Below are 12,291 nucleotides of genomic sequence, written 5' to 3' on the forward strand. Positions count from 1 at the left end.
GATTATGAACTTTTTAATTTTAAGACTTATATTAATAGAATTAAATATTAAAACTTATTTCAATAAATTTAATTATATTAAATATATAATAATAAATATATATAATAAATAAACAGGTGATTTGAAAATCCATGACCGAAGTTGCACCTAAAGAGCTATATAAACACATTAATAAATAATTATAATATATATATTAAATAATTATAATATATATATATATATATATATATATATATGTATGTAATATATAAAAATCGGGCCAACAATCGGGGGAATCGGGTCGGAAATCGGGGATCGGGCCGGGAAAATGTGAAAAACCGCACCCGATCCGATCCCCGATATTTTTTCAATATCGTCCCCGTTCCTCGACCTGTACCGGAAAAAATTCCCGAATGCGAGGATCGGGTCGGGATCGGACGGGTTGAGATTAATGCCCATCCCTTCTCACCGCTCTATTCACATTTCATTCAGGTTTTACCCATTTTTTTTGTCTATATATTAACACATAATATATATATAATTAGGTGGGATGATACTAAAATATTATCTCACCTATTTTTTTTACAAATCTTATTTCACATGTTTGGTTATATATATAAAAGACAAGTAGCACTTCTGTGATCTGTCCCATATTTGTTTTAAAGGCTTGACTGACCTGGGTTAAGGTTTAGAATATTTTATATATCTAATTTTATGTTGACAATACATTAAAATCGAAAACAATGTGATAATTATTAATAAGCAAATGCAAATACTCATGCTCATATTATAAAAGTTTACAATTTTGAAATGTATACAATAAAAAAACTGTATACAAATGAATAGAACGAGGGAGTACTACTGTACTACTAATTATTACAAAATAATATCGTTTATTCATAAAATACGGCAAAATATTGTATAAGAAAATTTTATTTTATTTGGAGTAACGATGATCGTAAGAACTGAATGATTTTGATTTTGGTGGCGGCGGCTAGTCTTCATTTAAAGAAAGTTGTTAGAATTTTTAATGAGTGAATAAAAAATTGCAAAATAAACTCAACATGAAAAGGGTCTTCAATGGCCGGCTAGCTGGGTGGAGTATAATATTTAGAGTATGCCGTTGTTGAAATTAATGAGTCACTGGCCATCTCTCTTTGTTCTTCTTCTCGCCTTCTTGTTTGTCTATTTTCTACCATACACATTTCCATCTCTTTCCTTCTCTGCTACAAGAATGGATGGTGAGTCAGACACCCCTAAATCAATCTATAATTTTACTGTCAAGGTAAATATCTTTTTTACGCTTTTCTTTTACTGTTTGCTCAGCTTTTTTCAATTTTGCTTATGCATTTTGATACACTTAGCTCACTAAGTTCTCGTTTTAAGTTGATTAATTTGTGTGCCTTTCTGTTCACCATTGTTATTTAGTTTAGTGCCAGGGTCCTGGTCATCGAATCAAGGACCGTTTAACCGGCCTGTCATTTTCTGACCGTTGGATGAATTTATCCGACGGCCAGAAAATTACAGGCGTTCATCCAAACACCAGAAAATTAAATTATAGGCCGGTTAAACGATCCTGACATATACGACTGTCAGGGACGAGGACCCTTTCATTTATGTATAGTGTTTATATGTGTCATGTCTGATCAGCTGGAAGCAGTTTTCGTGATTTTTTTTTCTGTTTGATTCCAATGCAATACATAGACATACGCATTCGGATAAGTTTGATGATGCATTGCTTTCTTCATTTTTCGTGAAACTCAGCAACTGCAGAGCAATTGCTATACTTTTTGAACCCTAGATGTGTTGTTGTCTTCTCTTACTCTTCCTATCTTTGTATAGATTAACATCCTCATATCTGTTGTGAATCGATTAGAACTATTTGACTTTCTTATGTTGTAGAAAACTCTTTATTGTTTACCAGTTTTTCAGCAATTCCCTGTTTCTTTTCCTCTTTTTCATCTGAATAAACTGAAATGAGCTGCAGGATATTCAAGGAAATGATGTAGCTCTTAGCAATTACAAAGGGAAAGTTCTTCTAGTTGTAAATGTTGCTTCCAAATGGTAATCAACTCACTTGATCTGCTTACTAATGTCGCATCTTATCATTTCTATCAGTTACTGAACTATAGTCTCTCTTATTCTCCTATTTCTGTGTATCTCTGTATATTAAGATGTGAATAGTTTTTTTTAACGATATTCAAAATTCAGTACTGGTGGGCTGGGGCCTGATGGTTACCTCTCACCTTGATTATTATATGTACACCTATTCCATGTGTAAAATAATGATAACTTTTAGTTTAGTTTTAAGTCCCTTTCTATTCCTTTCTTAAAAAAATTGGGTAGGGTTACAGGTTGGTGTGGACAATTACCTGCTGCTGTTTAACAGTAATCGATCTTTTTCCTAAGGTTATGTTAATTGTGTTCACTGTTGATATACACTGTGGAACAGTGGAAACATGTTACTAGTACTTCAATGTCTTAAGCTTTTACTCGGACCTTAAGAGTTAAGATGCAAGTTTATATCCATCACTGTAACCTTGATATTGTAACCAATTGCGAAATAACAATGCTTATGCAACTTGCTAAAGTATAGATGTTTTCAACTGCTAATTATCCTCTTTGTCGTCGACAGTGGTTTCACTCAATCTAACTACAAAGAGTTGAATATATTGTACGAGAAGTATAAAGATCAAGGTCAGGAATTTGGCTTATTCGTAATGTAATTTCACTAGAAAAGTTTCAGTTTATGATCTCCTGTATTCTGAGGGTCTCTTCATTGGCAGGTTTGGAAATTTTGGCATTTCCTTGCAATCAATTTGGCTGGCAAGAGCCTGGAACTAACGAGGAAATTCAGGACACTGTATGCACTAATTTCAAAGCCGAGTTCCCTATATTTGACAAGGTAAGACTTACAGTAATATTATGCTAGGAATAGTGAAGACCTTTTTGCAGATTCTGAAACTGTAAACATAGGCCATTTTATAGATATACTTACAAATCTGAGTAGTGTTGCTTAGAAACATGATTACAATATGTCTTGATGCCAACACAGTGACCAATAGGGTTTATTGAGAATGATTCATTTATGTGTGTGGAGAGCGATTGTGTAGTCAATCTCATCTCAACTAAACAATATATAAAAGAAATAGCTTTTACTCCCTAACTGTAGTTTTGGGTTTTTGAATATTCGGTCAGCACATAGTATTAGCTCACTTTTCTTTTTAAGGCGTGGATCTTAAATAACTGGGCAATGCCTAGGAATAGAATAAAAACTAAAGCTATTGGGATGATACTTGAAAATATGCCACTTGCTAGTGTGGGATTCTTGGTGTGTTCGATAAATAATACAAGAAGAAGCTCTATACAGAGAAAATTCTTGCAACTACCAACCAAAATTAATTATGTAACCTATACGATATAGAAGCTTATAATTTTATGATTCTAGAAACAAGTAAATATCTTGCTGTTTTCCAACATTTATCTCGTTCTAAAATTTAGTTCTTTGGTATGTTTCCCACAATGTGTTTACATTACATTCAATCAAATGTACTGCAAATTTCTCATGCTCAGAAGATGATATAGGTAGAGGTGAATGGAAATAATGCAGCGCCTCTATACAAATTTTTAAAGGCCGAGAAGGGGGGCTTGCTTATAGATGCCATAAAATGGAACTTCACGAAGTTCTTGGTAAACAAAGAAGGAAAGGTGATGGGGCGATACGCCCCTTCAACATCTCCTCTCAAAATTGAGGTTGTACATCCTATTCAAGATATGTAGTATGTAGTTCCTATAGAGCGTACATGGTTTTTAATTATGTATATTGTTTCCTGCTCGCAGGAAGATATACAAAAACTGCTGCAATTGTCCTGATGACCAAGGTCTAGAGACTTACTCCCTTTACTTGTTCCTATATTTTATCTTGTTTATTCCACACAAAAGCATGCAAACAAACAAAAGCAAAGTGATGCTATACTACTAACAAGTAGCACACCTTATGTACCTATAAAGTCGACCCGCTTTCTTTATATTCTACAACTATCGGATCTTGGCATATTCTAAATATGTAGGGAATCGGCAAGATTAGGACAACGCAGCAAGACTAGTGGAAATAACAATCCCTGAATAGGCATGTCATGGTTATACAATTATTTCTGAGGACGAGGGCATATTGTACCACAAATGTTTAGCATTTCTCTATCTATATTGCTTCGCAAAAAAACATTTAAGCACCAAACATTTGTTCTCAGGGTTTCTGTGTTGTCTTACGGCTACACTGCATGTGGAAATTAATTAGAAGAATTGAGACCGAAGCTAAATTTTTATGTGACCTTGCATTTTCTTTTTGGATGTGGCAATGCAGGACATTTGAAAAGCAAGTTGACAACTTCATCAATAAAGCAAACCAGAGCTTTCTGTTCTATATATTTGGAGATGTTACTTTTCTTTGTTGTAATTTGGTTGGCCGAAAATAAGTTTCCGTGTCTCTGTCACTCTATGATTAATTACTGAGTACACGTAACAACTTTAATGCTGTAATAGATTGTATGAAAAACGATAGAAATGTATGATTGTATCTTTCTATGGTGCAAACCTTAATATGCACTTTGAGTGATAATTTGAACATCTTTAGTAGAAACATTTGAGTTATTTGTTTGTATACTGTTCTTTTGATCTCTCAGCTGAGCACTTCACAGGAATAATAAGCAACAGAACTGTCATGTAGGACTGTGCATAGGAACAGAACCCATACAAGCCGATTTCGACTTTTATTTAATGAACCAAGCCGATTCGAGTTTTTTATAAGACAAAAATTGATGTTGAAAATCGGTTTGATAATAAACAAGCGAAGAACAATTGTGGAAGAAGAATTGAGCTTTTATGTTTTTATTTGACTTATATAAAATATAGTTTTTAATATTAATAATTATGCATCAATCTAATTAATTTGAGGTGAGTTTCATGCATATTCACTTTTGGAGATAAAGACCTACATAAAATATAATTTTTAATATAAAATTATGCCTCAATCTAATTAAGCTGAACTGAAACGAATTTGAGATGAGTTTATGCATGTTCACTTGTGAATAATGTTACATATATATGATTTAACTTAGTTGTGATTGTTATGGTCACTTTTTCCATCTTCACAATAAATAATTTCAGAGTTTGCAAAGAAGTTGGTTACAAAAGCTAACTAAGAGAGTAACTATGTTTTCTAAATTCTAGGAATGCGATTTTAGACTGGTTTACCTGATATTAATCATTTATGAAAAAATAATTAATGAAGATATATAATATACTTTGAGACTTGATGATAGATATATTAAAGGAACGAGACCTATTTAGTGGGTGTTTGTGTATGGCTTAAAAGCCCAGCTTTTGGTTTATAAGTTAGAAGCACTTAATTCGTATCGTTTGTGTAAAAAGTTAAGAAGCACTTATAAAAAGTTAGGATTGTTAGCTTTTGTTTCAGGATTTCTACTTATTTCCCAAACACTTTAATCACTTATAAGTCTTAACTTGCTTCTAACTTTTACTACATTTTTTTATTTTAAGCCAGAAGCACTTATTTTAAACTCATCCAAATGGCCCCTTAGTTTCCTAGGATCAAAAAGTTGTCAAATAAGCGATTAGGCAGTGATAAATCATGAGAGACTTATATTTTAATGACAATCATGTGGTAACATGATTTAGAGGATAAGTAAATTATTTTGACGATCTAGAATGAACTTGATTCCATCATAAATGGAATATGTAAAGAGATAGATCATTTCTTGTGGAGTCAAGGACAACATATCCTTCGAAAAACACAATTCTGGATGAGCTTGAATTGAGGTGTAGAACCATATCATGTCGCATGGATCAACAAAAATACCATATCGGTAACTCAATGCTGTTTAGTTTATATTTTCTGGTCATTATAAAGATTCTATTTGGTGTGATGTTGTTCCCATGAATGTTACACACATATTATGGATGAGGTCGGCCTTGGTTCCATGACCGTGATGTGTATCATTGTGGTAGGGACAATACTTCTCATTTTATGTGCAAGGCTAAGGATGTTACTCCCTACCCAAAGAGTAGACCATAAAGTTATACTCATTTACTCAAAAATAAAATAAAATATTCAATATGTTAGACAATATTACCAATCCTAGTTAAATAGACTTTTGTTAAAATTTTCTAATCGTTCTCCGATTACTTATAAGAGCATTTTTAACAGGGTAGCTTGGTAACCTTGATTGCCAATCTATTAAAGTGATATGGTTGCTGGGAGGTTGTCAAAACTTGGCAACTTCCCAAAATAGGTAAAATACATGTATAATGGTAAAAATATATATCGATAATACTTTTTTTAGTTCATAGTTCATTTATAATTTAATTCTGGGACCCATATAGGCAATTTTCAAAGGTTGTTAATTATTGGAGTAGAATGTTGCCAAGTTGATAAAAAATTTGACTGAAAATTAAATATTAATATATGTGATGATTTGGCCAACTTGACAATTATTTTGACAACCCCAAGATGCCTAAGGGACTGGATACTTGCACATAAGAGCTTCTCCAGCAGTTTATAGTTTACTTATATGGTGTGCTGAGCTATTTTAATAAGAAACATGACAAAAACTCCAACGGAATCCTAATAATGCCTTAAAAAATTAGGATGCCCATTTCATTCCTCATTTTTAAGAATTGTGGAACCATTCTTTATAATAATTTAAATAATAAAATATTCACTTCCCTCTTTTTGTCACACTTTCTCTCTTTTTTCTCACCTATTTTCCATCTCATTTCTCACGGCTCTTATTTCACAATTGAACTTTTGGAACTCCGACAATCTTTTCAAAAATTTGCTTCATATTTTTTGTGTCACTTCAAACCACATGATCAACCATGGGACTTTCAGATTCTATTATCTATCCCGCACCAGTCGTTGCCCACTTTTCATAATCGCAGGTCTCAGGTTTCTCTATAGATTTTAATTTTTTTTCGGTTAGTGTATATGCAGCACAATAAAATTATAGCCGTTTGAAAGTAGAATTGGACAAGATAGAATGATAAAGTTATATGCCTATATCGATATGAAGTTTGTAGAAATGGGTGGATTTTGAATTATAGGATATTTTGAATATATAATAATAATAATAATAATAAAATGTAAATATGAAATGTTGTTGGAGTTCTCATTTAATAAAATGTAGGAATATTTTAAAAGAAATATATTTTATTACATATTTAAGGAAGCTGTTACGACTTGAGATGCTCTAAACATGACCATCATATGATAATTAGGTTAACTACAAAATTGCTTATTTATATCGATTTATTTTTTGAAGGTTAGGTGTAAAATAACACATATTCATAAGCAAAACACCACAGCGAAAAATAGCAGGGTTCTCTTTTGGCGTGCGCTAATTTTTAGAGTAATAAATAAAAAAAAATAAAATTGTAGTCTAAAACAGCAATGACGTCACCGACATGTATATATAAACCTAAAGCTCTTTCTGTTTCTGAAATTACAATAGTCGACCTCTTTTTATTTGTCTTGGCCAAAAAGAAATAACGAAATCGAAAAGCGAAGGTAGAAGAAAATATAGGAGAAATGGCGGGATCATCGTCGGCGTCGGAGAAATCGGAAATGGAGAAAGAAGAGATGCTGGATCGAATGCTTACTCGTTTAGCTCTCTGTGAAGACTCCAATCTTCAGAACTTACTCTCTAAGCTTCTTCCCCTTTCTATCTCTTCTCTCTCTTCCAATTCTACTCCTGTCAGAAACAAGGTCTCTCTCTCTCTCTCTCTCTCTCTCTCTCTCTCTCTCTCTCTCTCTCTCTCTCTCTCTCTCTCTCTCCCCCTCCCCCTCCCTCTCTCTCTAACTGTAGTAGTGTTTAGCAATCATTATTACTACGTTTTTTAGGAATGGATCAGTTCTTTGATTGGTTTTGCAATTATATATTATCTACTGAAGATAGAAATTGTATTGTTCTAATTTAAATTTGGGTGGAAATTTTAATCCAGGGTCTTGTAAAATTCTTTACTATCCAATGTCTCTCATCAATTTCAGATTAGCTATATTGATGGGTAATGAAGGCGATGTGAATATATATCAAGGGTCGGTTAAATAGGAATCAAACAGAAACCAATGCAATGGTTAGGGTTGTGGGGTCCGGGATGGACCCAAAGGTAGGCCTTGATGGGCCTAGTGGGGTGGGGCAGGGCCTAGTAAAATTGGGATGGGGCCTAGTCGCCTAGTGGAGGCTCTTGAGTCTGGACCTGTCTTAGACTTAATGGGAGCCTTGGTTAGTCTCTAGTAGGTTCGCGGTGGATTGAGTGGGGCTGGTGGTGGCCTCAGAAGGGTGATGTCATATAAGGGGCATGTGATGCCATTTAGAAGGGGTTCTCTTGATTTTTATTTAGCTTCTATTTAAGTGGTTTTCAATTTAGCATTTTCCTATATATATGTTGTTATCTAGCTTAGGTATATTCGGTGTAGAGGAGAATTGGTTGCCACAACATGAGTAAAATATTCAAGAAGACATCAGAAGTTGTGTATGCTTTACAAAAAATTAAGGATGAGGTTCAATTTGGATTTGGTATAAGTAGGAAACAAGCGACTATAGATTCCAATTTTTTGAAAGAAATGAAGGTTGTAAGTTAAGAGACTTATCTCACATATCTCCATGCTCATTCAAAAAATGTTATTTGTTGTTCTTAACTATGATGGTTTTCACATTCACTAAAACAACCGTTATGCGAACTCTCTTTATCTTCCGTAGAGTATGTGTCTCCAACACTCAGACATTTAAACATGGGCATGACACGTGGACACTTATTCTAGATCCAAAACATGTTAAGAAAATGAAATGTTGCAGAGTACGACACGTATCCATGGTGGACATTTTTTTTAACGTAGGAACCGCAACCGCTACCCTTTGGGTGCGCACTGGGTAAACCCACGAGCTCACGCAATAGCCTGCAAACCACGTGAACCAAGGTAAACCACACTTAAGCGACATGCTCGGTCCAGGAGGCATAATAACAAATTCTCCTCCCTTTGGGATTCGAAAAGGGATTCGAACCTGTGACCAAGAGGATACAAATCTTCTCTTTAACCAACTGAGCCAACCCTTGCGGGCCCATGGAGGACACTTTCAGTCGAGGTTGAGTAACAAACACTAAAACACACATTCAAATAATAAAAGCCTAACACGGAAAATTCCTAATTTTAACACAAGCCCCAATATTAGTTATGCCTCTAAGCTATAAGCTAGGTTATTAAGTAATGTGGTAGTATTTTATTGTCTTTATTATCGGTACTTTCTATTTCAGAAATTTTATTTTATATTTTTATTTTTAAATCCATATAGTTAACCAAAATGTTTATTCTAATTAAATAAAGTCTTTTTTTTTTATGTTAATTAGAAAATTATTGTAAGTTACAAGTGATATCCGCTATAAATATCCGCGGAACAGGAGTTCGTTTTTCCGCTGATAATAAACTTTGCCGGTCCGCGGATATTAATAGCGGATCCATTAAAAAATAAGATTGAATTTGATCCCTTAATATAGATCCAACGGCCCCGTATAGTGTGTTAGATAACCCCTCCCTGACACACGGTTGTCAGAGAACAGGACCCTTTATCAAATACTTCACTGTTTTTATTAGTAAGATTACCCAAGCAAAAAATACTTTTGAAGTAAAAAATTTCATATCACTTGTATGTCACTTATCATCCTTATCATGTATAAGTGAAAGTAAATTTTCAAGATAACTAAATGGCCCTAAGATTGGTGAATCGAGTCTATTGGGGGCAAGTCATATTTTAGGTTTTTCCACCTGAGCCGTTATTAAAGTTGTGTAAAACTTTCTCGGATAAATTTCAGTGTTAGATGGTTCTTGTGTTCTATTCCCTATGTTTTTCACTATGTGATGTTTTTGACTTTTGGCAGATATTATTTTTAGGTGCTTTGACCGCCCCAATAGTTAATAATTTTTTTTTTTTTTGAAGTTTTGTTATCTGAATAGAAAAATGCATCAAATTTTTGAATAGAAAAATTAATTAAAAGTAATAAGTTTTAAAAGTAATAAATTAAAAATTTCAGTGTTGTGTGGTTCAATCTCCTAATATTGTTACTATTATTTCATTTATTTTCTGTCCTGCAGCAGATATATATTATTGATGCAAGTTAATTTTTCTGGAGCTTTTGGGCTGAAGTATAATTGTGGAGTTTAACTTTGATCAACATGCTGCTATATAGTGTTCTTAATAAAATTACGAAGGGTGTACATGGTGATTTATAAATCTGGGTTCATAAGATTGTTCCACTTGCAGATGTTAAATATGATAGTCTTTTCTCTTTTCATCTTCTACAAGTTGGAGACACGTCTGGATAGTGCCTCCAGAATGCACTAACATAATTATGTTTGTGGTGTTAGGTTATTGAGATTCTGAGTCATGTCAACAAGAGAGTGAAACACCAGCTGGATATTGGTTTGCCATTGTCAGAATTATGGAATCTGTACATAGAACCAAATGCTACCCCCATGGTTAAAAATTTTTGCATTGTGTATATTGAGATGGCTTTTGAACGTGTACAAATAGAGGTTAGTTTCATAATCTCTGAACTTGTTTCTGATAGTTTGTACGATGTGCATATGGATGGCTGCATTTTATTAGAACATATTAAGAGTTGATACTGGTTCTTTATACTTTTGATCTAGGTAAAGGAAGATATGGTACCTCTTCTTGTTGCTAACATATCAAAACTCCCTACTCAACACCAAGAGATAATATTGAGAATATCTGCCAAGGTATGTTTTAAATGTTTCCATTCTAGGCCAACAGTAATTTTTCTTTCCCCTGTTTTCGTTTTGTTACTGATACATAAATATGATGGACCAAACGACCCTCAATATGTAGTTCATATTTGTAGCTATTAATAATTCAACGACCCCAATATGTAGTTCATATTTGTAGCTATTAACAATTCTCTAAGATCTGTTTTTAGTTTGATGAAATTTAAATTTATCTCATAAATAATGAAAATATAAATGATCTCTAAAAGAATATAAAACCCCAAAAACTAACTCTCACTAAAATTAAAGAAAAAATTTGTTGCATTTTTTCTAATAATCTTGTAACTTCAAACAAAAAGTTTATTGTTACCTCTATTAGATAATTCAGCCACTTATAAGTTCATCATTCCAAAATCCAGTCTACTATTATTAAATTCGTAATATTTTGAGTGCAATCAAAATGCTAGTAACTTATTTAAAAATTTACAATTAAATTCATAAGAAATTTTTTTATTTGTGTTATTAATCTAATAGTAATTCTACATATATTTAAAAAGTGGCTCATCCCATCTTTGCACGGGTTACCTGCTGCTAGTAGTGTTTAGCGTTTACAAGTGAAAGTGGTGAATAAAGGAATTCATGACAGCAATTTCTTTTTCCTGCCGGCTCCTCGCTGAATAAGTAATATCTTTTTACAGGTAATTGGTGACTGTCACTGCACTAATCTTAGGGATGAAGTTGCTGCCAAGTACAGATCGATAATGGGTTCTCAGGATAGTGAAATATTTCTTGAATTTTGCCTCCATACAATACTTTATCAACCACCATCTCAAGGGTCAGGATTCAGCTATACCCTTGTTTGTATATAATTTATTAAAGCCATTTGTAATATTAAGGAAAGAGCTCAATCTATATTTGTAGAGGAGGTTGCCCAGCTGGGCTTTCCGTGTCCCAAAGCAACCGTGTTTCTGGAAAACAATTGTTGACTAGTGATATACTTTCAAAAAGAAAGGTAAATGATGTATGGGATTTCATCTCTAAATTTACTTTTTAGTAAGTGTAATAGGCAATTCTTTTTGTTAAGTGGGCATGTGATTACTGTACTTATTTTACCTATGTTACTTTGCTTCTAATGTTGCAGTTAGGTATCTTGAATGTTGTTGAGGCTATGGATTTGGCTCCAGAGATTGTTTATCCTCTTTTTCTTGTTGCATGTGTTGACCGGTATCCTCGAAAATGAGTTTCTTGTTTCTTATATTTGGTTACATGCATCAGCTATAGCATGATCAAAACTTCATTTTTTCCCTCAAGGCATGAACCTGTTATTAAGAGAGGAGAGGAGCTGTTAAAGAAGAAGGCAGCTGGGGTGAATTTAGAGGATCAAAGTCTGATAAACAGGCTATATTTATTATTTAATGGTATGCCGATTTAGAACTTCATGTCATCTACCATACCATCCTTTTAAATGTTATTAGAATTCTTGTATTCTTTCTAATCGGATATTGTTTTTGTTT

At 33.4% G+C, this 12,291-nt stretch overlaps 2 protein-coding genes across 2 annotated transcripts in view; both read left to right on the forward strand.

Annotated features, from left to right (window-relative positions):
• The first annotated feature begins 1,011 nt into the window (after positions 1-1,011).
• On the forward strand, positions 1,012-4,639 carry LOC108193598 (probable glutathione peroxidase 2). The gene is made up of 7 exons (XM_017360318.2): positions 1,012-1,264; positions 1,967-2,043; positions 2,615-2,676; positions 2,766-2,884; positions 3,565-3,732; positions 3,820-3,860; positions 4,343-4,639. The coding sequence occupies exons 1-6, from the start codon at positions 1,097-1,099 to the stop codon at positions 3,850-3,852; spliced, it is 627 nt and encodes a 208-aa protein (XP_017215807.1). The 5' UTR covers positions 1,012-1,096; the 3' UTR covers positions 3,853-3,860; positions 4,343-4,639.
• Positions 4,640-7,490: 2,851 nt separating this feature from the next.
• LOC108195992 (uncharacterized) overlaps positions 7,491-12,291 on the forward strand; it is a 29,825-nt gene continuing 25,024 nt past the window's right edge. Inside the window, exons 1-7 of the mRNA XM_017363037.2 lie at positions 7,491-7,762; positions 10,418-10,585; positions 10,703-10,792; positions 11,476-11,612; positions 11,699-11,789; positions 11,919-12,001; positions 12,089-12,195. Coding sequence (XP_017218526.1) covers positions 7,586-7,762; positions 10,418-10,585; positions 10,703-10,792; positions 11,476-11,612; positions 11,699-11,789; positions 11,919-12,001; positions 12,089-12,195 — 853 coding nt within the window. The 5' untranslated portion in view covers positions 7,491-7,585. The remainder of the gene's footprint in view (positions 7,763-10,417; positions 10,586-10,702; positions 10,793-11,475; positions 11,613-11,698; positions 11,790-11,918; positions 12,002-12,088; positions 12,196-12,291) is intronic.

This window comes from Daucus carota, chromosome 7 (genome assembly GCF_001625215.2).
Source record: "Daucus carota subsp. sativus chromosome 7, DH1 v3.0, whole genome shotgun sequence".
Lineage (NCBI taxonomy): Eukaryota > Viridiplantae > Streptophyta > Magnoliopsida > Apiales > Apiaceae > Daucus > Daucus carota.